This window comes from Pyrenophora tritici-repentis, chromosome 3 (genome assembly GCF_003171515.1).
Source record: "Pyrenophora tritici-repentis strain M4 chromosome 3, whole genome shotgun sequence".
NCBI classification, from domain to species: domain Eukaryota; kingdom Fungi; phylum Ascomycota; class Dothideomycetes; order Pleosporales; family Pleosporaceae; genus Pyrenophora; species Pyrenophora tritici-repentis.
Genome location: NC_089392.1, coordinates 2,954,952 through 2,981,516, shown reverse-complemented (window position 1 = coordinate 2,981,516; position 26,565 = coordinate 2,954,952). Strand labels below are relative to the sequence as shown.

The following is a 26,565-nucleotide window of genomic DNA, read 5'->3' as shown; positions in this document are numbered from 1 at the left end:
GTCTTGCATGCAAGTCAACGAGACGGTAATCCCAGCTGACCTGCGTCTGCATTTCGCGCAGCGCGCGCTTCAAACTCCCAGTCCGTCATAGCCGCTTTCATTCCGTCAGTCTCACGATGCGAACCAGCTCTTAGCCTGAGCGACACCTCCAGGACCCAGCAGGCTGTTGATCCTGTCTGCTTTTATTATAGAGTGGCGCCCGCCCTCCAACACGCTCCTTCCCCGTCATCACCACCCACGCCATGAAGAAGTACTAGCACACACGACCCGAAGCTCCGCCTTGCCTGTCACCAAACATGTCGTTACTCCACGACTCGTATGCGCGACCGCGCATGCCTTCACCTTCGCCCTCCTTCCACCGCGCCATCACCATCCCAGCCCGTGCCAGTCCGGCTCTGACTGCTTCCTACTACAATGGCTCCCTCCAATCCACCCCCGAAGGCATCGTCCCCGTCTCATCCTCGTTGCCTGCCATTCCCTCCTACACCCTTCCCGAGTCGCTACTACCGCCCCCCGTCGCCTCACCAGCTCCCACCTCGTCGCCTTCGGCCATGGCCGAAGCTCTCGGAAAGGGCCCTGGCCTGATTCGACGAGTGAGCCGTGGCGCACAAGGTATCCCCAACCGCTTCCGTCGCGGCAACGCAAACACACAGCGCGACAAGAGCTCTGGTCCCGTCATTATGCGCCGTCGCAGCGACAGCAGGACTGCCGCCGACGCCGAAGCCCCCCTCTCCGACTTTGACGCCTTTGAGGAGGAAGAGGCCATTGAAGATCCCTTTGAGCCCTGCCTTGGCCTTGGCATCTCCAACTCGACCCCCAGCATCAGCTCAATCCCAGACGCCGCCGTCGTCGCCCCCGTACGCAACGCCCGCCTGGAACAAGGAACCGTCCTAAGGAAGATTACCAAGAAAGAGAAGAAGGAAATCAACCTACGCCTTGACCTTGAATCCGCAAAGGTCTTCTGGGACCCCTCAAGACCCTCCAAGGCCTTTTACATTGATGATGTAAAGGAGATCCGCTCAGGTCCAGAGGCCAAGCACTACCGCGAGGAGTGTGGTCTCTCGGAGAACTGGGCGCCCTACTGGTTTACCATCGTCTACACCGATACCACACGCTCTAAAGGCCGCATAAGGACTATGCACTTGATTGCACCTGACGTCGGCATCTTCAACATGTGGACCCAGACGCTCGAGTCAGTATCACGCAACCGCATTGACCTCATGGCCGGCCTCCTTGGCTTTGCTGACAAGAGCGCTAAGCTCGTCTGGCAACGTGCCATGAAGAAGCGAGGCGAGAGTGAAGAATCTCTCGACTTCCCTAGCACTGTTGAGTTGTGCCGCAGCTTGCACATCAACTGCACCGAAGCGACACTCCGCGCCTATTTCCAAAAGGCCGATACTCTGGACGCCGGAAAACTTAACCAATCCCAGTTTCTGTCCTTTGTCCGACGCCTAAAGGAGCGCAAGGATATCAAGATGATCTACAAGTCTTACACCTCAGGATCCAAGATTGAAATGGACAAGGTCACCTTCTTCTCCTTCCTGCAGAAAGAGCAAGGCATCGATGTCAACACAGATCTCGACTACTGGACGGCCACCTTTGAAAAGTTTGCCCGCGCTACAAGGCCAAGGGCGACTGCCACGCCAACCGAAGGCGGTGAAGTCCCACTACCATTGTCGATGAACTTCCCTGGCTTCCAGACATACCTCACATCTGCTGCCAACCACCCCCTCAGGTCGGTCGGTAAGAAGCAAGAGCTGAACCGACCCTTGAACGAGTACTACATCTCCAGCTCTCACAACACATACCTTCTTGGTCGACAAGTCGCAGGCGAGTCAAGCACTGAGGCCTACATTACCGCGCTTCAGAAGGGTTGCCGGTGCCTCGAGATTGACTGCTGGGACGGCGCTGACAACATCCCCGTTGTGATGCACGGCCGCACCTTGACCAAGAGCATCCTGTTCCAGGACACCATCAAGGTCATCAACAAATACGCCTTTACAGAGTCGCCCTACCCGGTCATTCTTTCGCTTGAAGTGCACTGCTCCGCGATCCAGCAATCCGCCATGGCCAAGATCATGATCCAAGAATTCGGCGACAAGCTGGTTCTTCAGCCATTGGACTTTGAGTCACAGTCGCTTCCTAGCCCCGAGGAACTGAAGCATCGAATTCTGATCAAAGTCAAGGCCGCAGCTGGTGAAGACTTTGATACCAGGGCTCTCGTGGGCGAAATCACGTCCCGAAGACAGCGCAGCTACAGCTCTCCCTGGTCCCGACCAGTGCATCTGAACGACAACCTTATTCCGAACTCGCCTCTTCTTTCCAGTCCCTCTTCGTTTAGCCCGCCAGAGCGAGCCGCTACGTTTTGGGCGACACCGCGAACTTCAAACAACACGCTGCCCACTTCGGCCGTTGTTAGCTCAGCTGAAGACAGCGACAGCCCAAATGTGACTACCGCTGAAACCACCGAGCTTGCAGATGACCGACGCAAGCCGAAGAAGAACAAGACTAGTAACATTACAAGGGAGCTTGGCAATCTCGGTGTATACACTAAAGGAGTCAAGTTCACCGACTTCGCTAGTGCAAGTGCAAACACTTACAACCACGTCTTCTCGATCAACGAGCGAGCTTTCGATAAGCTTACCAAGCCTGGAGCTCGCGAAAAGCACCTGCTTGAGGAACACAACATGCGGTGCCTCATGCGTGTATACCCTCACGCTTTCCGCATCAACTCGTCAAACTTTGATCCTCTCAAGTGCTGGCGTCGCGGTGTTCAGATGGCTGCTCTGAACTGGCAAACGTACGATCTTGGCCAACAGCTAAACGAAGCCATGTTTGCGAGTGGTGACGACCGCACGGGCTACGTCCTCAAGCCTGCCGCGCTCCGTCTGGAGTCACCCAACATCGACCACAAGAAGGCACCCAAGAAGGAAGTCAAGTTCACTGTGCAGATCATCTCCGCTCAACAGCTACCGCGCCCCCGCGGTCTAGGCCAGGAAGCTAACATCAACCCGTATGTCGAGTTTGAGATGTACTGTGCAGAAGACATGGGTGCGAATGCCACTGGTGTTGGTGGACAGGATGCGTCAGCTCGCAACGGCCATTCCGGGATCGGCAACCCTCTGCGCAAGCGTACTCGCATCGTCGAGGGCAATGGGTACAACCCCGAGTTTGGTAACGAAATTGATATGACAGTCACGACAAGGTATCCCAGTCTTGTCTTCGTCCGCTGGACTGTCTGGAACTCGCTCGATGCACGCACAACCAACCATGCCCCTCTTGCTACCTTTACCGCCAAGCTCAACAGCATCCAACAGGGTTACCGCCATCTCCCGCTCTACGACAGCAATGGCGAGCAATACCTGTTCTCCACCCTGTTCTGCAAAATCAAGAAGCAAGACATTGTCGATGCACCCGAACCTTCAGGCATCGCTTCCTGCGGATCGTCCATTGAGCCAGCCAGCCCGCTTCAAGAGCCTACAAGCGCTAAATCGAGCCGCAACTTTGTCAGGCGCTTGATTAGCCGTGCGCCCAGTGAGCGCAGAAGACGCAAAGATGAGCAGCAGCGCACCGGAAGCGAGTCGCGCGAATCCGACTTTGACACAATTAGCCGCTCGAGTACCTTTGAGCGATAGCAAAAGCTTGTAGGATGACGCCACTCTTCCAGCTGACGACGCCGCCACGCGGCCGTTCGGCAAGTTCTGTCAGCTGCATTTGTACCATACACCATCATTTTCTACAGCGACTTGTATTGGTAACCTACGGCGTTTGGGTTCCTTGCTTTCGGGCTGGCCTTGCGGCACAGCCAGGGATACGGCCTTTAATTCCGTTCCCTACCACCAACAAATGCGAACCGCGGATCGGAGACTGAAACATTACGCAACGACTCTGCATAGAGCGCTTCCTTCCGACGGCTATCGAGAATCCATCGAACAACAGTGCCTGACATGGGACCCATCGCGGTCTCGGCGCCTAGCTCATAAAAGTTATCCCAGATTATCGTCCTACTGGACGTCGATCGCTTCATTTTCTTTCCTTCCATTCTAGCATATACCCTTTCTTGACCAACACTTTGTTTTCAGATCGGTCATCGGCGCAGCAACACTATGGGGATTCTACAGGGTTTGCCGGCGAGCAACCTTATTTCACTGCATTTTGGCGATATCCTATAGACTTGCTTTGTTCCTCATGGAGCTTCGTTGCTCGAGCACTACCCTGTACAGACCTTTTTTTTCCAACATCTTGTTTTGTTTCCTCTGTTGGCAGCTTTACGACTTTACGACAAATAAGCATTTGCGTAGTTCATTCGGCCCCGTCGTGCGGGACTTTGGTGGTGCGGTGCTGATCTTGTTTTTATTTTTTCCTTTCTTTTTCTCTCAACTTACCTTTCTCATCGCATCCCAATGGACCTGTGCTTGTTGGGATGCGATAGGCTGTAGGCCAATGTTAGCTTCGATGCAGGACATGGTTTGGGGGCTTCTTTTCTAAATCGTTTACATGGGCCGGGCCGGGCATTTTTCGTTTGCTTGCAAGGAAATGGGTGCATCGGCCAATGTTGCCTTCTTTTGTGGCTTGGGAAATACGGATGGGGTCATCATCGGCGTGGCATTGCATGGGATCATCACAAGGCGGGGGACACAATCACACAATCAGGAAGATACCACTCAACATTTAGAAATGATACCATAAGCTTCCGCGCAGCGATGCGTCAAGTCGAAGTTTTAATTTTGACATTCAAATTACTGTCTCCAACGCTTCCTTTGTTGCTGTGTTCTGTCTGTGATGACCTGACATCTCCCAAGTGAACAGACAGATAGTACGTCAGTTCCTTTGCGCCGGAAAGCTGCATGGAACCCCCCTCCAACAATCCATGCTACGAAAGGAAAACAGCCGTCGCATACATGCAGAGCTAACGAACGCGGTGCGCCGCCCATACCCAAGCAAGCGCCTTGCAACATGTAAACCTGCCCAACCCCATTTTCGTCTCGGAGCCGCAAAGAACATCAATCATGTGGTAAGCAAGCTGGGCTCTAGTGTGAAACATTCCTACCCAAGTAAAGTCTCTCTTAGTCTTCTTTTTGGGAGCAAGCACACACACCACACAGAGGAAAAAAAATGGAAATCCACGTTCGTTGACGTGGCACCTGCGGATGCTGCACGTCCTCTGTCTAGCTCGTGCTGTCACTCTTTCTGTCTAGTTAGGTATCTAACCCCAAGCTTCACTTCTGACATGTTTCGGCAATTCGCTGGCCTTGTTTAGTCTGGTTGGTTAGGCTAGTTCGGCGCATTTAGCAACTAACGCTTCTGCTTAGGCCAGCTCGGTTCTTGTGCCCGTAGCCTTGGATTGGGGACACGATGATGAACCGACAATTTTTCTGGTGATCATGTGTGATGTTTCGTGTACGTGCGCTGGTGGATGATTACCGTGCTGTCCCTGTCGGCAATTGCAATTCTGATTGAGACGAGAGGGAGGTAGGTGTGTGTGTGTGAAGACAGTGCCAGCGCATCTTTCTGTGCTGCTAAGGCTGTTGTTGCGATGCTCACGCGCTCACACACGGGCTTTTTTTTCTCGTGAGTTGATGCATGCGCTGCGCATTGCGCATGATGTGATGCTACGTTTCCCTCGGCTTAAGAGTTATGGTTAGACGAATGTGAACCCCACACGAGCGATGCAGCTTTTTGGTCGGTCTGCCGAGCCGAGGCGATTGTATCGGCACGATTTGATGCAGAAGGTTGATGATGGCAGCTTTATGCTGGTTTTGAATATGATTATTTATGAACAGAGGGCTTGAGAGGAGACGGAAAATATGTCCGTGGTGAGAGGCGGACAGACGTGGTGTGAATGGATTATAATGGGTTTTGTTATCACGGTATGTGTGTGGGTAGATGACAGCCCGATTTACTCAGTAAACAACGTCTCCGAGGGAAGACAGTAGAACAGAGCGTCATAGCATAGGTAATCTGTCCATTCTATTACGTCTACGAACAACACCAAAAGAGCCACCAAACACCCTCACCGTCATTACCACACCCCAAAACCCAGCACCGCCTCACCCACCGCCTTCCCCCCCGCTCCCAGCAGCTCCCCCCTCCCCTTCCCCTCCCAACCGGTCATTTCCTTAAACATCCATCCACACATTACTTTTCCCATCCAGCGGGAACCGCCCACCCGCTTCGGGGGGGAAAACCAGCAGCAGCAGCCAACAGCGCTCCGCTAAGCCCACGCACACACGCTCCCCATGTCCAGCCGTGCGTGCGTTGCGTACCGTGCGCTGAAACGCTGCGGGCGGGCAGTGGCGGCAGCGGAAGAGTGGGTATCTCGTTCCCCGCAAGCACAGACAATAATATTATCGCTGGGCTAGCATGGTAGGTACACGCAATTTCTAACGGGAAACGGAAGACGGACGGAAAACTCGATTATGCGGCGTAAGGGTAAAGAGGAACGGACGGGGAAGAGATCCCCTGAGGGGCTGGGCTGGGCTGGGCTGGAGTGGGCGAGGCTCCGGAGGTTTGGCCGTGGAAGCGGGATTTCTTCTGGAGAGTTTTTTTTTCTATGGGGGAGGGGTCTGTTGTGGCTTGCTTCACTTTTCTTTCCTTCGGAGGTTAAAGGGGTGATTACGAGCGAAGGGTTTTCTTTCAATGGGGACGGGTGGGGGAGCGGGTGGGAGCGGTGAGTAGTTTAGATAGAAGCTGTCACTGTTGTGGATTGAATCAGGCGTAGGTGAGGGGCGGTGAATGGGAAAGGGAATTGGCTATCCAGCTGACAGTAGAGGGAAACTAAGTGAGTATGAGATCAATGAGGTCAACAACACGGCTACGACCGTGACCCCGTCATCCTTCCATACGCCTTCCACGGCACAGCTCTCTCTCCATCTGCACCCGCAAGCCCCCTTCGCAACAAACACCTGCGGCTGTGCAAACCTCCGCAATCACCCTGACTCCGGTCCTGCAGTCGTCCGTAAGCAAAGGCTGTGCGCGCTTCTCCCTCTTCCCTGTCGCATATCCAAAATAATACCCCTGTCTTATTTACCTGTGCTCTGTCCCTCTGCCCCCATCCGACTTACTACGGAGCAGGCTGGGGCGTTCTAGTCTCGTAACACAATACCACAACGTCCATGTACCGAGTCATGACGGCAGCCACCACATCCATCACATCACATGGCCGACCATGCAATCCTCCCCCGCTCGTCTAAGCGTGCGTGCTTGCGTGCTCGGGCCATGCTATGTTGCACAGCATGCACGTCAATGAAAACGTGCAAGATGCGGTCCGAGCGTTTTGTTTGTCTGACAGCATACGCGGGACTAGGTGATGATAAGGCGTGCCTAGCTGCGCGGTCACTAGCAAGAAGTCAAGGCAGTTACTGCAGTATCGACATGTTTTCTCAAGCTATGCGCGCCAGCCGAGAGCAGTACGAAGAAAATGAGGCTTCTAGTTTCTGTTCGCCGTGGATAACACGAATATCAATTTCCTACTTGTGTGGGAAATCGGAGATGAGGCGCATGTCTCCATGCAGAACATATGCGAGTGATGCTATCATTACTAGGCTAGTGTGCGATTTCCTTTACTCTTTAGTCTAGCTGCGTTGTCCGAGCACGAGGCAAGCGTGGTGGGGTCCGAGATGGATATACGGCGTGTTTTTACCTGTATCTAGGATTCGCTGTGATGCGGGCATGGTATGTGGACAGTCTGCGCCATACTAATCGCAAGCCTTATCTCCTCGGATAGATGACCGACAGACTTTCGCGTGTTGTGGCATGGGTCTTGTGCCTTGCGTCCGTGTTGCTGTACGACATAAAGTAGGGCCGATTGGCACAATCTGAGGCTACGTGGTACAGGCGTTGCAGATGCATGGCTGCTGAGGCTGGCACTGCAGGCTTTCCGCTTCGAGAATGTGACAAGCTGACCTAGATCAGATTGTATCACCGTGCTTTCTTGGTCTGTGAAAAAAGAGGCTGCTGCCTATTGCTTCTGTAAGCAAGTCATTTGTGTTCGCCTACACAAGAATAGAAGCAGATCGTTTCTGGGGCATGGCTCGCTTGTGCGGGGCGGAATCCTGTTCTGTAAGGACTTGCGGTTTTGGTAAACTCCGCAATTTGCAGGATAAGCGCGCTGGACGCCGTATGTCGTCTCAACCTGGTCCGCCTTTTCGTTTAGGTAGATTGCTGCTTTCTGGCCGAATATCGAGTCAGTTTGCGAGCAAGCTGCATGCTCACTTGCATACATGTCAATCATTGCGCAATTTGCGGAAGGTTACGCTTTCATCGGTCGCCATATCTCGCAACAGGTCGGCTGAGTCGCAAGCGAGCATGCGAACCTGCATTGGAAAGACGCTGAGCAACGTGGTACAAGCTGTGGGGGCTCCGCATGAACTGATAGCCGATGGTACCACAGCCTCATAAACCTCCGGTGAAGGCCTTCTATTTTGCGGATTTGGTCATTTGCATGGTCCAGATGCAAGGCGTCGTCTTATGACAGCTGTAGCGCTCGACATCGGTGTCCTGTTGTACTTCCAAGTCATTGGAGATGCATATGCATGCGGAGGCATGAAGCCTCATTCTGCTATTCGATCGTCGCTGCTCCATCTCTTACAATGACTGACTTCTGCCCGTGCTACATGCACTTCTTGCAGTGATAGACGCGTATGAATACCTTTCTTGATTGCATATCCTACAAAATGATGTAAGTGAGCTCCTGAATCTCTCAGGATATGCAGCTGAGATGCATGTAGGTTCTGGACCAGTTTCGGTCGCATCGGCAGGATAAGACAAGCATCAATGTGGACGAATTTGTACTCTGACATATGCCTGACCACCTCAAAAGCCGGCAGTTACTTTCAATGCGCACTAATGGGCCGTCAGTGACTGCGCTCAAGGCGGCTTGAAGATAATCGATACTTGTGGTGATGGCACTGACGATCGATGCATCAAGCATCTATACAGTATACCCCCTGGTAATCCAGCTGGAAAGCGGTCCTCTCTCTTCGGATCGATGTTTCGGTAACATCGAATGGCCAAAGGCTAGCCCAATGGTTGAGCCATACAGCGAATCGGATGAGGAAGGTATCGGAGACTACCAATTCGATGCGTAGCGTGGTCTTGTCTTGTCTGAAGACACCGTTCGTAACTTGGGTATCCCTGGTTGATATGATTGAATTGTTATCAGGAAGCGCGAGCGTCAAGGAGTGTGGGTGAGTACATGCATACACGAACTGTTCTATCATCTGGCCCGCATTTCCCGCGAGATGCTCAACACAATCCATTTGATACTTGTAGTTTCTTCTTTCCGTATTTTTCACCAGGACCATCCTTGTGCAAGCTGCATGGCTGATTGGTCGACTTGGACATCCAGTTTGGTGACAGATGTCAGTGGTGGAAGTTGCATGCGAGAGCTGCACCCCGCACCAAATAGACGAGTCCTGATCGATCACCCGGCCAGTCCCGCACGGCACGCTCTTACCTTGTTTCCCGGAACGAATTAAACTAAGCTGATGTTGCAGTGGCTGCAAAATATGTAGAAGAGATGTGGGGCATCAGAATGCTCTCCGGTGCGAGTGCTTGTGTGTTCGTAGCGCCGGCAGGAGCCTTTGCGGAAATCCATGATGGAGGGGTAGGCACAGCGCCTTGTATGATACAGGTAAAATACTGTCATTCGGTTACACAGGCGTGGGGGGTGTCCTCGCTTGGATAATGAGTTGCATTTCGATTGCATGAGCTTGATTTCATGCTTTCGTACATGATGGATTCTCCTAGAAACTGTAAGCTCGCTCTACCAGATACGGTATACCGATATCGTAATCTCGATGCCGTCCTCTGTGTAGTGACTAATATGGTTCAAGAGAGGGGAGATACAGTTTGAACAAGTATGGGTTCGGTAAGAGATGCAATGTACTCTGGATGGCTATCTTATGCTAGCGATTCCTAGTAAGAATGGTTGGAGGTCATTTGACTAAAGGTTTCGGGGTTGTCGACAAACCCTGCAGGTTCTGTAGCATTGATGGCGCGGAGAAAGATGCTGCATGATGGAGAGCTGGTGAATACTTGGGAAGTATGATGGCGTATACGGCTAGCTGTCGCTCGAAGATACTTTGTACCAGAGTGAGAGGATCCACAAATGCGGCTCTGCGGCATATGATGTATAGCTGAGCGCCACCGATATAGTGGTTCCCGGACGGAGGATATTTCATTGCTGTCTGCTATATGTAGCAATGCAATGAAGGGAGTGAAATATGAGAGAATGTGGTAAAGCGAGGTGAGTATCAGCAACCATGGACTCACGACAATCACAGTCTTGAACTCAAGGACTAGAGAATGAATCAAGTACTCGAAATTGATGAGTATCAGACTGACTTGGAGGGAACTAATCGAAAGTAACTGAGTGCTCGGCCATGTGAGAGAGAAAGAGATATTGGCTGGATGATTGCTTCAGGCTCAAACGGCGCTAAGGGATCTGTGCTCCGACCTCCGACCCCGCTGAACTTCGGTATGGCCTCGCTGCAACACAATCTTTCGCCGCCACACTAACAAATCTCGCGCGCAAACCCGCACGCGCAACAACATCTTCTCGCGCTGGAAATGGTGTGAACATTCAGCCTAAATATTTTCTCCAGCCCCCGATAAACTCGGCAGCGATAGCCTCGCCAACAAAGACTCAAACCCCACGAAGATAGGAAATATCTATAATTAGAGGGAGCCCTAGGCGCAAACTGCCACCATGGAGGGCGCCTTCACGCACATGGGCAACCACCTGGTATCCGATTCGGCCGCCACTATTAACGCCGGCGATGTAGACGAGGGCATTTTGGATGGCGACCTCGCCCGCGGCGGTCTTTCACGCAGGCGACGCGCCGACGACGACGAAGAGTACGACGAAGATGACTTGGAGAGCATGGCCAGCATGCCTGTCGGTGGAAGGAACGGCCAGTCTGCCATGCGGGCCGAGGACGCTGAGGTCGAACTCCCGGCACATGCCTGTACGTTGGAAGTGGCAGATATACGGTCGGATGTCCATACTAACTTGTTGTGTTAGGCGCATACTGTGGTATTCACAATGCCGGCAGTGTTGTCAAGTGCCTTGCCTGCAGCAAGTGGTTCTGTAGTGCCCGCGGTAACTCGTCGTCTTCGCACATCATCAACCATCTCGTCCGCGCCCGTCACAAGGAAGTCCAGTTGCACCCCGCCTCCTCTCTCGGCGACACAACTCTCGAATGCTACAACTGCGGTACAAAGAATGTCTTTCTCCTCGGCTTCATCCCCGCCAAATCAGACACGGTTGTTGTTCTCCTCTGCCGTCAGCCATGCGCTGCCATGCCCTCGCAAAAGGACATGAACTGGGACACGTCACGTTGGCAGCCGCTGATTGAAGATCGTTCCTTCCTCCCCTGGCTCGTACCTGCCCCGACCGACCAAGAGCAGCTCCGTGCCCGCCACCTCAGCCCCCAGACCATTGCGAAACTCGAAGAGCTATGGAAAGATAATGCAAACGCCACCATTGCGGACCTGGAGAAGGGCGCTGGCCAAGAGGAGGTTATTGCCAAGGTCTTGCTCCGCTATGACGACGCTTTCCAGTACCAGAATGTTTTCGGTCCCCTGGTCAAGATTGAGGCCGACTATGACCGCAAGTTGAAGGAATCGCAGTCACAGGATAACCTCATAGTTCGCTGGGACATGGCCCTGAACAACAAGCACACGGCTAGCTTCATCCTCCCTAAACTCGAACTGGGCGACGTAAAGCTTGCAGTTGGTGACGAGATGCGATTGCGGTACACCGGAGAACTCCGCCCTCACTGGGAAGGCGTTGGATACGTTATCAAGATCCCCAACAACCAGTCTGACGAGGTTACAATTGAGTTGCGTACCAAGGGCGATCACAAGTCAGTCCCTACTGAGTGTACCCACAACTTCAGTGCCGACTACGTCTGGAAGGCCACATCCTTCGACCGAATGCAGCACGCGATGAAGACGTTTGCCATCGACGAGATGAGCGTATCTGGCTACATTTTCCACCGTCTCCTTGGTCACGAGGTTGCAGCTGCGCCCATGAAGATCCAGATCCCTCGCAAGTTCAGCGTCCCAGGTCTTCCCGAGCTGAACGCTAGTCAAATCAATGCTGTTAAGAGCGTTCTCCAGAAGCCGCTCAGCTTGATCCAAGGCCCGCCCGGTACAGGAAAGACGGTTACTTCAGCCACCATCATCTACCACTTGTGCAAGATCAGCCAAAGCCAAGTCCTGGTCTGCGCACCTTCCAACGTCGCTGTTGATCAGCTGTGCGAACGTATTCATCTCACTGGATTGAAGACTGTTCGTGTTACGGCAAAGTCTAGAGAGGATGTCGAGTCTCCTGTTGGCTTCCTCTCCCTCCATGAGCAGGTTCGCATGAACGACACCAACGTCGAGCTCAACAAGTTGAACCAGCTGAAGAGCGACGTGGGCGAGCTTTCAAGTCAGGATGAGAAGAAGTTCAAGCAGCTCACTCGCGCAGCTGAACGTGAGATCCTCATGGCAGCCGATGTCATTTGCTGCACGTGTGTTGGTGCTGGTGATCCTCGTCTCTCCAAGATGAAGTTCCGCACTGTCCTCATCGACGAGTCTACACAGTCCGCAGAGCCAGAGTGTATGATCCCACTTGTACTTGGATGTAAGCAGGTCGTACTTGTCGGTGACCATCAACAACTGGGACCCGTCATCATGAACAAGAAGGCAGCCACCGCTGGACTGAACCAGTCTTTATTCGAGCGTCTTGTTATCCTGGGATGCTCTCCGATCCGACTCCAGGTTCAGTATCGTATGCACCCATGCCTATCTGAGTTCCCTTCCAACATGTTCTACGAAGGCTCCCTCCAGAATGGTGTCACGATGCAGGAGCGTATTCGTCGTGATGTCGATTTTCCTTGGCCTGTTGTCGACAGTCCCATGATGTTCTGGTCCAACCTCGGTGCAGAGGAAATATCAGCCTCTGGAACCTCCTACCTTAACCGTACAGAGGCACAGAATGTCGAGAAGATTGTCACTCGTTTCTTCAAGGCCGGTGTACAGCCTGGCGATATCGGTATCATCACCCCATATGAAGGTCAGCGCAGTTATGTTGTCAGCTCCATGCAGGCAACGGGTAGCTTCAAGAAGGAAAATTACAAGGAAGTTGAGGTTGCCTCGGTCGACGCTTTCCAGGGCCGTGAGAAGGACTTCATCATCCTGTCGTGTGTCCGTTCCAACGATCACCAGGGCATCGGTTTCTTGAGCGACCCTCGACGTCTCAACGTCGCTCTTACTCGTGCGAAATACGGTCTTGTCATCCTGGGTAATCCTAAAGTCCTTTCCAAGCACCCATTGTGGCATTACCTTCTTCTCCACTTCAAGGAGCGCAACTGCCTGGTTGAAGGTCCTTTGACCAACCTGCAGGTCTCACTTCTGCAGTTTAGCCGCCCAAAGCAGACCTACCGTGGCCCTCAGCGTTACCAGATGGCCTACCAACACGCCAATGCCATGACATCTGGTCGACCCGCCACTGGCTTCAACGGAAATAAGCCTCGCCAAGAGTACAACGACAACGGTTCCATTGTCGGATATATTCCGGACGATGTGTCCTCGGTTCACTCCTCTGCGCTTGGTGGTGTCGGTGTTCCCACCAACTACCCTCCCATGTTCTCCAATTTCCAGGAGTCGTGGCCTCTCCCGGGTCGTCCCAACGGCAAGGGCAAGAATGGCGCACCTCCCAGCGTTGCTGGCGAGTCGGTTGCTGCTAGCGAGCTTACGGATACTCGCAGCGATGCGCCTGGAGGCATCAGCCTTTCTGGTTTGAGCTTGAACGACTACAACAAGCCCACATCTCTCAGTCAGTCGGACCGCCTCAACCGATTTGTCGAGTCTACTCGCCAGGGTCCGAACGTTGGCACTGGATTTGGTGCTAGTCGTGGTCTGCGTGCTGGACTAGGTGGCTTCGAGGATGATGACGCTCGTAGCGTGTCCACGGCTTTCGCCAGCCAGATCGGCACCAGCAACGTCTATGACTGATCCTTTGCTTCATAATACCGTAGGGACAAGTCCTACTGGTAATTTACACGTTTTGGCTGCGAGCCACTCTCTTCCGTACGACCGAGCAAGACATGCGTCGCCATCAACCGTCCGGTTACGGCATGTCTGGTCGACAAGATCAGAGAAAGCGACCGCCAGTGCGTTGGCACCGATATCGATAAATGGTCCATCCCATGCTGTAACTTGCATTAGTCACTGTTCTTCAGGCACCGTCGCATGGATTCATGCCAGTAATCAGCTCGCATATCAGCGCATGCAGGCTCCGTAAATCTCGCACCCCATGTTAGTCTATACTGGGAGTGTGGGAGACGATACAAGAAGGGGTCACTGTAGCTTCAGTGCGGGTATGTTCAGGATGAGATGAGAATCTGATTCCTGTCACTCTTTCATGATCCCATGGGGGCTCGTTGGAGACGATGTACTACGCAAGAGTTGAAATCATACTAAAGTTGTTGCTAGATTTATGGAAATTATTTCTCAACATGTGTGGTGCCATTGTATGCTTTGCTCTGAAATACTTGCCGCTAACTTACATGTACACAACTAAGCGAACTTAGACACGTTTAAAGTCACGAAGCATAGAACGAACGAAGACTTTTTGGCGTTGGAGGAGCTACCCCACCATCCAATGCCCCACTTGAGTACGCAACGCGTCTCTCTTTCATAACACGAGCTGCTTTTTTTTCAATCCTCTCCTTACTCTGTCATTACTCCTTGATAATTCCTCCGCTACAGCTTTGTAAACTCCTTTTATGCCCACAACTATCCAACACCCACCCCCAACACAGTAACCACAACAATGGCACACCCAGGCATCGCCCACAAGTACTCCAAACGTCGCATCGCATTCGAGCACGCGCCCACTCCCTCCTCCTCCTCCTCCTCCTCCTCCTCCACCACCATACCAAATACCCTCCTCTGGGTCGGCGGCCTAACCGACGGCCTCCTCACCGTCCCCTACCCCACGCAAATCGCAAAATCCCTCCCCCCAACATGGACCCTCTCCGAAGTCCTCCTCTCCTCCTCATACAAAGGCTGGGGCACAGGTTCCCTCGCACGCGACGCCCGCGAACTAAACGAATGCGTTTCGTACTTCAAGAACCTCCGACCAGGGAAAAAGGTCGTCGTCATGGGCCACTCAACCGGCTGTCAGGATATCATGGAGTACCTCGTAGGCAAAGATTATGATAAGCGGGAGAGCCTGGATGGCGTGATACTCCAGGGTGGCGTCAGTGACCGTGAGGCATGGGAGGATTTCGGGAAAGAAGGAAAGGCGAAACAGGATTTGGCGGATGCGATTAGCAAGACGAGGGAGTTTGTGGAGAAAGGCAAGGGGAGTGAGGTTTTGTCGCGTGAGGGCAATCGTGTGCTGGAAGAAATGGGTGGCCCGTTGACTGCGTATCGAGCGTATTCTCTACTGGCGAAAGGTGGCGATGACGATTACTTTTCCAGCGACCTTTCAGACGAACACTTTGCGAGCACGTTTGGGAGAATACCGGCGACGACGCCCGTGTGCTTTTTGTTAGGCGAGCTGGATCCGTATGTACCGGAGAAGGTGGATAGGGCGGCTTTGCTAAAGCGATGGACGCGGATTATACGCGAGGGAGGTGGGGTTGTGGATGATGAGGATGGTGGTGTGGTAAAGGGTGCACATCATAATTTAGACGGGGATCCAGAGGATGTGGTGGAAGATTTGGTGAGGAGGGTATGTGGGTTTGTTGCTGGTTTGGAGGAGGAGAGGGGGTGGAAGAGTGCTGGGTCTAGGCTTTGAATTTTTGAGCATGTTTTGAGCATGTTATGATACATAGAGATTACCACCAACATATATAGACTTCTGTCATTTTCGTTGCTCCGAATCTAGCCGCCCACCTAGGTCGTTCGCTATCCCGCAAGCGCGAACATGAAGTCGCGCAACAGAAAGAGGTTTGATATGTTAATCTTCTCGTGGGAAAGGTTAGAGGAAGCGAGATTGATTATCATAAATGACTCTCTATGAGATAGGAATAGTTAATTGAGTAACTGAAACCCCCTAGAATAGCGAGAAAACATACATGTACCACTGGAAACTGGAGGAGAAAGAGAAAGACATTTTATACCAATGCATATATTGCTACAATTGCTGAACTAGTAGCTAGCTAGTTGCCATCTCAACTTTACCCAACAGCCAGAAGATGATCCTTTTACTTTTGGAGGTATCCATATTCCACAAGCCCATGAAAACCCCATCCCATCTCATCCCGACATAGTCATCGTAACAAAATTGGGAAGCCTACCACCTAGGCAACCCAACGAATTTCCCAGCCATCCGCTTGCCTACCTATAGACGCCCACGCAATGCATAACAATAATCAAACAAAGAAACGACATCCACTCCAGAAAACTATGTACTGGTTCTCCGGTGGGTTTCTTGAGGACAGCCTGTTGAAGGAGTTTCTTTACCTTCAGGCGATTTGAAGAGTGTGAAGAGGCTGTTTTAGGCCTCTCTGCTCTCCAGTCGCTCTGGCTCCAGGGCCCCAACTTGGGAGGCTCATCGGTATCGACGTGCTAGGCGCGACCGCCATCGACAAGAGCAGGCGGTTCTTCGAATCTCGCCTGAACGACCCACTGCTCACCGAACTTGATGCCTTTGCCGCCACTGATACCAGCGCTGCGCCAGGGTTTATTAACCCCAATATCGACGATCCAGATGTTCCATTCAGGATCCCGTCCGGCGCCATTCTGGAGTGCTCTCAGAAGCCCTGTTCGCGGCGCACCGAGACATACAATGTACTTTGCGCGGACTTCGAGCGGCTCGCCTTCAAGAATGGAGACTTCGCCGGTTAAGCCACCTAAGCCTGATGGCGTTTCGACTGCGAGGCAGGCAGCACGCGACTTATTCGCCCACCCTACAATGCTTAGAACCACTCGCTGGTCTCCATCACCAAGTGCTTCGAACTCCTTGTGACGACCTAACAAAGCGTCAATGATGAGTTCGGGTGGTGCTTGGAGCCGCTTGAGAGCTTCTTCCGTCTCTTTCCAGGCGCGCACCGAACCCCCGAATTTCCGGAAGAGCTCAACTTGTCGCCGTATGTCCTTGTCCCAGTCGGCGTTGCGCTCGAAGCCGAGAAGGGCGACCATGACTTTCGGGCCGCGTTGAGCAAGCTGCCGTGCTGCTGCTATGGCCCGCGCGCCTCCTCGGTGATTGCCTGCCAGCACAACTATTACAGGGTTGGGATTGGGATTGTCGCGAGCGAGTCGTCTGCCACCAGGGTTTATGGCAGTCAGTGCGACTTCAGCGATACCTCGGCCGGAACTCTCTGCGATGAGATCTTCCGTAAGCCCAAACTCCACCTCTGCGGTCTCTTCGACCGCCAGCATGCTACCAGGGGTGATGGCAAAACACTTGCGATTATTCGAAATAAGACGTAGACAGCCCTTTGAGCTGGACTCAAGAGGTGAGTCGGGAGGCGTAGCAACACGTCCAGGCCTAGGACTACCAGTCGCATGAGAAGATGCGTAAGGTCGGTTGATAAACGAGCGATTAGCACGGAGCACGCCAGAGCCCATCATGTCCATGTCTGCTTGTACACCGACAGCACTGCCTTGCCTTGTTGGTGCTCTCTTAACGGAAGCCCTTGACATTGCTCGTCTAGAGTTGCGCCCACTACCAAATTCCGACTCTTCTTCGGAGCTTGTATTGGTTGTGCTTTTCAGCTTTCGGTCCAATACGTTCTCTGTAGGGTGTAGGTTCTTCCCGCCGTGTGTTCCAGGCCTGGCTAAGCGATTGAAGCTGACAAGTCTATCTTCATCTGCAGTCGTATCCTCATTTCTAATTTGGTTGAACACAGTCCGCTTGTCAAATTTGGAGAGGTTGCTCTGGAAGTCGAACTCGGGGAGTTCCTGGATATCGGTTGCGTCTTCTGTAGCCCAGCCGTTGGTTGCCTCAAGAGCCTGCTGCCGTTTCGTTTTGCGGTTCGAGGCGTTTGCTGCTGCAAGGCCGACCCGTCCGCCAATAACACCAGGTGTCCTAGTCTCTGGTTGCTCGGCAGCCTGTAGCATGGGGGTATTCCTCCAACCATTACCTTTGCTATTATCAGTTAGCTTCTGTGGAACATACTTTCGTTCTGCCTGTCCCATATCTAAGAATCGCACGTACCCTTTCCTGCTGGTATCTGGGCCCAATCCGTTCTTCCTCTCTTGAGCGGCAAGTTCCTTCTTACGAGACTTGCCCCCTCTCCGAGTCTTTTTGCCAGCGTCGTCGTTCTTTTGTGGACTTGAATCATCCATAGGCTTACCAGTTCTAGTCGTATTGATGCTCACCCTGCGAGCCATAGCTTGAGCAGTCTTTGCCTCAGTATCTGCCTCCTCAGCATCCGCAATATCCAGCGACGAAAAGGGTCCTTCTAGCGTAGCCGCACTTGGCTTTCGGATATTGTGATGCTTCTTATTCGATACAGTGGCGGCGCTCGCAGCAGTCATAGGCTTAATAGGCGTGGCGGGAGCTTCTTGCGGTGCTGCAGCCACGGGCTGGATGAGAGAGGAAGCCCTGGATGTACGTTTTCCCATGCTGAGTATGGCAGGATCGACGAAGGGTGCAGCTTGAGCTGGTTGGGGGACGGTTTGACGTGAGGTTTGGTGAGCGTGCGGGATTGACGACGGTTGATTGACCATGTGCGGCATTGGCTGGCCAATGTTTTGTGGGTTTTGCTGCGCATGTGATTGCGCATATTGAGAGTACGAAGCAGGCTGGGGAGGAGCAGGCGCAGGGGTGTTGACCTTGATGTCCGCAATCATATGCCCCTCTACTTTATACGAAGCCAAACGGTGGCCAGAACTCGGGAAGAAGACTAAAAGTCTATTAGTACATGGTGATAGTCGGTCAAAACATGCTCGTATACCTCGGCACTACATGGTGAGATGTTGCCTCAAGCTCGAAATGAGCTGGACTGGAAAATACAAGACCGAGCAACATACCATCTTGAAGCGTCAGAGTAGACGTCTGCGGGTCAACACCACTGACTACGCCCACCAAAACAGCTCCCTGGGGATTCTGTAGCGTCACCGCGACTGAGAGGCCCACAAATCCCGTCGCCATGTTTGCGAAGGAGAGCGAGCGATGCTTCCCCAGGCCCTGCGACGGGCGGGGACCTTGCAACGCGAGAGTGAAAGTTCCCAGAGGACGGAGCGGCCAATATGTGGCGGATTTGACAAGTAGAGATGAAAAGTACGGCCTGGGTAAATTGTGCTCGTAGGGAAAGGCGACTTGGGTCGGACGAATGTTGGACAAGTAGGACGAGGGTGCGAGTGCGTGCGCGCGAACCCTGTTCCTACCTCACGACCTGGGTGCACTATTTCGCGGATCGAGCTAAGGCACCAGGATTCAGCCACAGATCAGCCACTAACGGCTGCTGATGTAAGGCTGCATATCTTCACATGCTGTGATACATTTGTGCTGCGTTTATGTATTGGTAAACTCCCACGTTACATAGAAACTTAATTAACTACAACAAGCCTATACAAACTGCCAAACATGAACCAAAAACCAGGGTATATGAATTGATAAATTTACCGACGTCAATGTCATTCAAGGCTCCGCACTCAAAACCTGAAGCCTGTATGTTGTGGACGCGGTTCGAGCCATTGAACAAAGTTTTCGTCCATGAGCTGAGACTGACGACTATGGGTCTCAGACAAGCTCCCACGACGCCACGCAGCCAAAGTTGCATGAGTAGGCTGTCTTGTTGTTCCAAGTGCTAACGCTCATGCCCCGAGCGTCCTTGCCATTGAAAACCGTGACTGCATTAAGTCCAATCTTTTGGCCGGGTGCACCAAGCTCATTTCGAGCTACGTCAAGCCACCACGTGTGTCCGTCAGTGTTGAAAGGTACGTAGTCTGGCTTGCGACCATCTCTTCCAGCAATACTCAGGAGCATAAGATAGGGCGGACCCTTGCCGTGACGGGCGTTATCCCAGTGCGGACAGATGGTTGAGAATTGGAAACGGACCACCGCGGGCGCGTATGGATCATTTACCTTGATCTGTGCTTGTGATGGCTCAAAGGTTCGCTCGCCTATACCGTGTTCCTTGAATGCATCGCCGAAGACATGTACACGCCCACCTTGATCATCCCGCATAAACTCCTCATATGAGACGATACGCCCGTCAGTACGGAACTGGTGGGATGCCTCCCCAGGGAAATGTTTTAACCCAAACTCGTTGTTGTCCATGATAAACTGGCTCGGGTTAAAGGACCGTATGTATCTAAATAAAGTTAGTAAAGAACTGAAGCTAAGAGGAAACGGCAGAACCGGTATGACATACCCTTCGCCTCGCATCTGACACCCCAGATGCCCAGCTCCCCAACAGGGATCAACAAGCTTCCACTCTCCGTTGTCAATCTTGACGGCATTCCAAGCGTGGGTCGATTGATAGGGTGGCACGGGCTGTCCGGGCTCGAGTGGGGCATAGCCATAGCCCTTGCAGGCACCAGAGCAAACCATAGCCTCCAGGCCGGCTTTCAGAGCCAAAGCAGCGAATAGGCCGGCATATCCCTCGCATACTGCAAGACCCGAGGCAATGGTCTTCTCTGGAGTAGTAGGCGAAACAGTGCCATTGAAGAACGAGTGAGCATCGTAATCAACATTGTGGTGTAGCCAAGTGAAGATGGCCCTTGCCTTGTCTGTTGGAGATGTAAATGGGGCGCAAAGCTGGTGAGCAAGCCAACCTACATCCGAAGATGGAAGTTGAGTACGCGGGAATTGGGCGGCATGATTATCTGGGCCTGAGAAGTCTCGGCATTTGAGACAGCTCGCAACGGCACCCGGCTTGGGCTTGGAGGCCATGATGGCTTCGAGATTGGGTCTGGATGAGCGTGGAACGGGTGGTGGTGCTCCAGGAGTCGGCACAGAGTCTGATGTAATTGCTGGGGGCCGGGTTGAGGGTACCGGAGGAGGGGAAGGTGCTTTATTACCGAAGCCCATCTCCAACGCTGAGCGTCGCGGTGGTGGTGGGGCGATTGTCCTACTTTTTTGTGATGTCTCATTTGAAGACTGTCTCTGTGGTAGGGCGGGTACAGGCCGAGGTGATTGCTCGCAAACGGTAGACTGTCTAAGAGGCAACGACGGTCGCGCTGGAAGGTCTGTACATAGTGCACATCAGTCAAGTTCTTTGGACCAGCTCTCTGTGTAAATTGAATGCTTACTCGGCGTGTTGAGCTTTGGGGGAAGGGCCTGGGCAGGTACATAGTCCCGTTTACTCTTCATGGCATTCAACGTCGCGCTGCTCTTCCTTTCCCCCTCAGGCGCTCTCTTTGGCGGCAGAGGAGGCAATTTAGCAGGATCGAAGGCAGGAGCCCTGACCTGGTACAGTGTGCCCGTACTGCCATTGCTGTGGTAGGTGCCATTGGTCTTCGCAGAGCCTAGGGAGAGTGTTGAGATTCCCGACGCGACCGTGGATATAGACTCAGAAGACTCGCGCCGGCGCACACTCGTTTCTGAGGCTTTGCGCGGAGGCAGCGCGGGTGACGGTTTGGGTGTACCGGAAGTGCGGGGAGGTGGACGGGGAGGCAGTGCCGGAGAAACCTTTGCGACTGGTTGCGGGCTTTCATTCCCAATCATGGGCTGGTTCCCCAATTGTCGCGCTGATGTAGGAGCATTACTGAGCACTGGTGGGTTGTTTACGGTTTGGCGCGAGTAGGCAGGTGGGCGCGCACTGGGTGGGGGCGGGGGTGGCTTCTTCTTGGAAGTAGCAGCGTCATAGCTGTAGATTGGCTTTGTACCAGGTACAGGCGTGTGAACTTCCTCGAGATTGAGGGCTGCAATCCTGGACTTGATGGAGCCCTCGGCCATCGCGCTCGCGTTCAGTGGGGGGATCGGCGGTCGGGGCACCGAGAGGTCAGCTGTGGCTGATAAGGAGGTAATCGGCTCCCAATGGCAATAGTCGTCACGCAACCTCCCCTCGCCTGGTAGTGAAGAAGAGAGAAGCCGGCGACAGGGCGAGTAGATGGGCGGAGCAGACAACGAGGTGACGAGGCTGCGTCTTACGAGCGAAAGCGTCGTACGCCTTACTGCGAGGGATAATTGCTTGCAGGCAGCACAGCCTCTAAGGCCAGCTTGGTTCGCGCCGATCCCTGTCAGCCACCCCGCCCCACTTCGAGCCCGTTCCTGCCGACTTAAGCTTGGGGCTCTCGTCTCAAAATAGCCTGACAGTGTTCTGGGACCAATACTGTAGTGCGGGCCTGTTGGAAGATTGGAGCCGTTTATGTAGAAAATCGAAATGATATCAATAGTGCAGTGATTTGTTGCATCATGCATCTGTGGGAGCTTGGTGTGATTGTGGCGTTTCAAAATCACACCAATGTTGTGCAACCGTTACCAAATCCTCACCGGCGCAGGGGGTCGTGCCGCACATGTACATACAGATGACATAAGTGGGTTGAACGTCACTCCTGTCACATCAGAGACCGCCTTGTTCTAATAAGCTAATCATTGAATATCGTCGACTAGATTTCGCTACAGTGCCAACCGAAGTCGTAAAGGAGTGAACATATGAAAACGCTCGCCAAAGCGGACAGCATGGATGACCCAAACCCGTCTTCCAACACCCAGAACCTCTAACCCAGCCGTTGCCCCCTAGGAACCCATGCCTCTCAACCAGCCCAGCCCGGTCTTATCCTATAACACCGTGACAATCTCAAATTTCGCTTCGCTTCCTTGGTGCGTACTGCTAGAAATAAAGCGCGAAAAAACACTTTTACCGCCCTCGCCAAGGAGCGGGACAAGAAGGCGCCAAAGCAACGCGGAGCTTCGCTATCCAAGACTCCAGAGAGGAGAGGCATGCGACTAACAGTAATGTCCAAAATGAATGTGCAGGGAGATACGGGATGAGCAGAAGCAACCAAGCCAAGCCGACATCGCTCCGATCCAACACCCCAACGTGATTGTCTTCGCAACACATCTCCCTACCTCTTGCGTTTCTTGCTTTTGTCCAGGGACATGCTCATCGAGTGTGCACCGTCCATCGGCATGTTGTATTCGTACATTGGGGGAGGAGCCATTGACGTCGCTGACGATGTTGAGTTCTTCTTGACTGAGACACCCATGTGGCGTCCGTAACGGCCTTTTCTACCGTTACCTTCGTCCTCGCTTACGCACCCGTCGGCGCTGATACCGGCATCTTTGCAACGCTGGCAGGGTCGTTGACGGTCGCAGCCCTTTTTGCTCTTACGGCAGCGTTGGCAACGAGGCTTGCTGGAAAGGTCTTCCTCATCGACACCGAGCTGGTGTTGGAAGTTCAATGATGCATTAGATGCCTTCCTTGATTGTGACGGAAGAGAAGAGGGCGACATTGGTGTTTTGCTGGTGCCATTGACCTTGCTCTTGCTCTTCGAGACTGCGCGAGGCTTGCCATGCTTGCCAGACTTGCTCGACACGGAACGAGCTTTGATGACGCCAGACTGTACACGATAGTTGTTGTGCTCATCGGGCATCATCTCGTCACTGGCGCCCTTGAAGGATCCGTCCCGATCATCCTCATAATCCTCCCCACTGCTCTCGGCCCCGTCGTAAACACGAGTGTGGTCGTGCATTGTACGAGCCATGTATGGAAGAGGGGGAAGTTCATTGTCATCGTCACTGCCATCAGCGCTCTCATCACTGGATGACGCTGCATCGGCCTTTCCGCTGAAGGCATCGTCAAGCGTGGAAGTGGAAGTACGATGATTGGAGAAGTTGGAGGCATCACCCAAGCGCATAAGCTGGCGGGCAACGTCTTCGTCAGAGATGACGCTAATACTCGCAAGAGTGGTATCGGGTGTGGGCAGAGCTCCACCGCTACCGGAATAGCGATAATGGGCGTGTTGTCCTGAGCCTCGAGCGCGTGACTTGTATCCCTGTGCCTGGCTGCTAGACGCAGAGTAGGGTGTGACGAGTCCTTGGAGGTAGGAGCTTTCTCCCTGGCCAAAACTCTGCGGCGAAGGCAGTGGATGCGAGTATGAGAAAGTCTGCTGATTGGCAGAGTATGGAGAACCAGCGGTATTGCCGCTGATACGCCGTTGAGGAGACACGGACGACAAGGAAGCAGTCATAGGAACTTGAGGTGGTACGAACAGAGGCAGCTCCTGTGGAAGGAACGGGTGTCAGACTATTGTACGATACATGCCCTCTGTAGGTACTTACCGAGCTGTCAAATTTGGCTCGCTTTCGGCGGCCGCCTTCAACGATGTTGTCAACGCTGATTTCAGCACTTGCAAGGGGCTCTTTCCTTGAGCGACGCGAGCTGGTCACAGAGCCATGCTCGCCTTCGCTATCGCTGTAGTCGTCACCATTGGCGAAGCTTCCATGCGAGCTGTTTGCGCGACTCTTTGCAGAAGTGCGCATACGCTTACTGGCGGAGACGCTTCTTCGGCCACGACCTGGTTGAGGTGAGTGACTTTGGCGCGCATGACGGGATCCTGATCTGGAGCCCGCTTGCTGATGATGGTGGGGCGGGAGCATCTGGAAGGCCTCATCAAGATGAAGTCGAGGGCGACGGGGCGAGATGGTCTGCTGTCTGGGATCAGGAGAGTAGTCTTCGGCGTCCATACTCTCTGGAGAGACGCGAACATAGATAGTCATGCCGTGTTCGAAGTTCTCGAAGCGCGCGATGAGCGTATTGCCATGGCGGTCCTCAAAGATGACGCCTCGGCGCTCGTACAGACCGTAGAAGTTCTTGACTGTGGTAATGATGGAGTCTGTCGTATCATGGGGGTAGATATCAACTCGCATCGGTAAACGAGCCTTGTGGGCTGGCGATTGGGGTAGCAGTAGCTCGAAGCTGACGTGCTTCTTGGGCATCTGCTTAGAGGGCGACAAGGAGCCATGCGCCGAGCCCGTCTCGGTACTCGGATATACATCCATGATGCCAGAGTCTTCTCGCTGAGCCATCATGTCATAGTCGGGAGGCGACTGCATGGCGTCGTGGTGTCGGCCCGCTATGAGCTGTTCGACCTCAGGGAAGCGTGTACCAGCAACCCGGGTTTCAGCAAGCATGTTGGGAACTTGCATGACCGATATGTCCGGTCTTGGTCTTGTATTCCAAAGCCTCTAAAGAGAGTCTTTGTGGGTGTATGTGGTTGGGGGCGCACCGATCCTGCCGGTGTCGCAAAAGACGACTTGGGACGAATGGCGGTCGGGGAAGGATAAACGGGCGTCGAATCTGTAGCATGGCGAGTTAGCAGATGGCTCTCGATGATGTTTGATGGCATCTTGGATGCTTCTGATGTTGTTCCACCAAGGCTGGGCTGGGCTTGAGCTGGTTGGGGAGGTCGTCACCGCTGCCCGGTGACGGGCTACAGGGAGGGCAGCGCTGGGGACTCAGGGGCCGCGTCGCAACAAGATGTACAACTCAAGTCGGTCGCAGGACCCTATTGAGAGATATACATACCAGTAGTAGTGCTCAAAGACCTGGCCAGGCAATGTGGACGCTTCGATGTGAATCCGTGAACCGCCGCTGGCTGCCAGCATCAGGTTAGCGGCCGCAATGCGCAGAGCAGGATTGAGACTATCTGAGTGCTAAAGCGCGAACCCAGATGGAATAGTAGGCTGATGACAAGGTTGGGCACTTACGAGAGGGAGGTGGTGGTGTTGGACTGGCACGGAGAAGCGTGGAGGTGGGTTGAGCAATGGCTCCGAAGCGAAGCACTTAAAGACAACCCCGACTAGGACCGCTCCAAGGTCACGACGCACTTTCCAGATGCGCCTCAAACCGCGAATTGGCCTTTGCCCATCCATCTACAACTAATTGAGATGAAATCCTCATGTCCAAAAATGGCTTACACTGCACCGCGCATCCTCCTTTCTCGCCATATGCGATTGCGCCTCAGTACCCGACTGGCATCTATGTACCTAGTGGTCCACTACGGGGTACGTGCAACCTTCAGTCACGCAAATGGACATAGAAAGGCATTGCATTCATACTGTGCTTCAGATGCCCGTAGTCTTCCATGTGCTGCTGTCTTGCCATGTCGAAACATGGGATGACTCCGGGCGGCAGCTATGCGCCCAATTGTTGAATGAGCCTAGGATGCATGCTACAGGACAACTCAATCGCTTGTGGATGACGGTAGCACTTGGTAAAGGCTACTCCTGCTGCTCAACATCAGACATGGCCAATAAGCTGATACGCTGCTTTGGTGGCCGAATGCATGCGTACGTTCCATGTGAACAACAAGCGGACGAGCCATGGCAGCGTTGGCACCCTAACCGCACAATGCGCAACCTTGACGACTTGCTCAAGTCACCATATTCTGGATCGCCTTCACACAGAGACATGGCTGGAAGGCTAAAGAAGCTTTCCGGTGCCCAGCGCCGGTGATGAAGCGCTGTGGATTCGTTGGCAGTTGATGGCGGGCGTCTATTGGAGAGATCTTTCGTGCGACAATCAACACCACACACCTGCATGCGTAGTTTCCCACTGCACACAGTTGTCGCTGTACGAGTCGCCGCAAGATTCCGACAGGAATTGTGCGCTTTGTGAAATACGCGACCTTTTGATTTTATGTCTACATACATGTGCCCCCCCT

At 53.3% G+C, this 26,565-nt stretch overlaps 7 protein-coding genes across 7 annotated transcripts; 3 read left to right on the top strand and 4 right to left on the bottom strand.

Annotated features, from left to right (window-relative positions):
- Positions 1-296: 296 nt before the first annotated feature.
- PtrM4_085190 (1-phosphatidylinositol-4,5-bisphosphate phosphodiesterase 1) lies at positions 297-3,635 on the top strand (the record flags this gene model as incomplete). Its single annotated transcript, XM_001940207.2, has 1 exon — positions 297-3,635. One exon carries the CDS (start codon positions 297-299, stop codon positions 3,633-3,635), a length of 3,339 nt encoding a protein of 1,112 aa, XP_001940242.2.
- A 7,259-nt stretch (positions 3,636-10,894) lies between these two features.
- On the top strand, positions 10,895-14,007 carry PtrM4_085180 (Superfamily I DNA and RNA helicase and helicase subunit; the record flags this gene model as incomplete). Its single annotated transcript, XM_001940208.2, has 2 exons — positions 10,895-10,970; positions 11,027-14,007. 2 exons carry the CDS (start codon positions 10,895-10,897, stop codon positions 14,005-14,007), a joined length of 3,057 nt encoding a protein of 1,018 aa, XP_001940243.2.
- A 1,150-nt stretch (positions 14,008-15,157) lies between these two features.
- PtrM4_085170 (DUF1749 multi-domain protein) lies at positions 15,158-15,799 on the top strand (the record flags this gene model as incomplete). The annotated part of the gene is made up of 1 exon (XM_001940209.2): positions 15,158-15,799. One exon carries the CDS (start codon positions 15,158-15,160, stop codon positions 15,797-15,799), a length of 642 nt encoding a protein of 213 aa, XP_001940244.2.
- A 773-nt stretch (positions 15,800-16,572) lies between these two features.
- Positions 16,573-19,102, bottom strand: PtrM4_085160 (YjeF-N domain containing protein; the record flags this gene model as incomplete). Its single annotated transcript, XM_001940210.1, has 3 exons — positions 16,573-18,094; positions 18,164-18,854; positions 18,982-19,102. The coding sequence occupies 3 exons, from the start codon at positions 19,100-19,102 to the stop codon at positions 16,573-16,575; spliced, it is 2,334 nt and encodes a 777-aa protein (XP_001940245.1).
- Positions 19,103-19,693: 591 nt separating this feature from the next.
- PtrM4_085150 (CYK3, protein involved in cytokinesis, contains TGc (transglutaminase-protease) domain protein) lies at positions 19,694-21,853 on the bottom strand (the record flags this gene model as incomplete). The annotated part of the gene is made up of 3 exons (XM_001940211.1): positions 19,694-20,267; positions 20,328-21,144; positions 21,208-21,853. 3 exons carry the CDS (start codon positions 21,851-21,853, stop codon positions 19,694-19,696), a joined length of 2,037 nt encoding a protein of 678 aa, XP_001940246.1.
- A 1,112-nt stretch (positions 21,854-22,965) lies between these two features.
- Positions 22,966-25,033, bottom strand: PtrM4_085140 (zinc finger containing protein; the record flags this gene model as incomplete). The annotated part of the gene is made up of 3 exons (XM_066106663.1): positions 22,966-23,283; positions 23,467-24,123; positions 24,182-25,033. The coding sequence occupies 3 exons, from the start codon at positions 25,031-25,033 to the stop codon at positions 22,966-22,968; spliced, it is 1,827 nt and encodes a 608-aa protein (XP_065963601.1).
- Positions 25,034-25,087: 54 nt separating this feature from the next.
- Positions 25,088-25,507, bottom strand: PtrM4_085130 (uncharacterized protein; the record flags this gene model as incomplete). The annotated part of the gene is made up of 2 exons (XM_066106662.1): positions 25,088-25,199; positions 25,428-25,507. Coding segments are annotated over 2 exons (192 nt in total), but the record flags the coding sequence as incomplete, so codon positions are not given.
- Between the last annotated feature and the right edge of the window lie 1,058 nt (positions 25,508-26,565).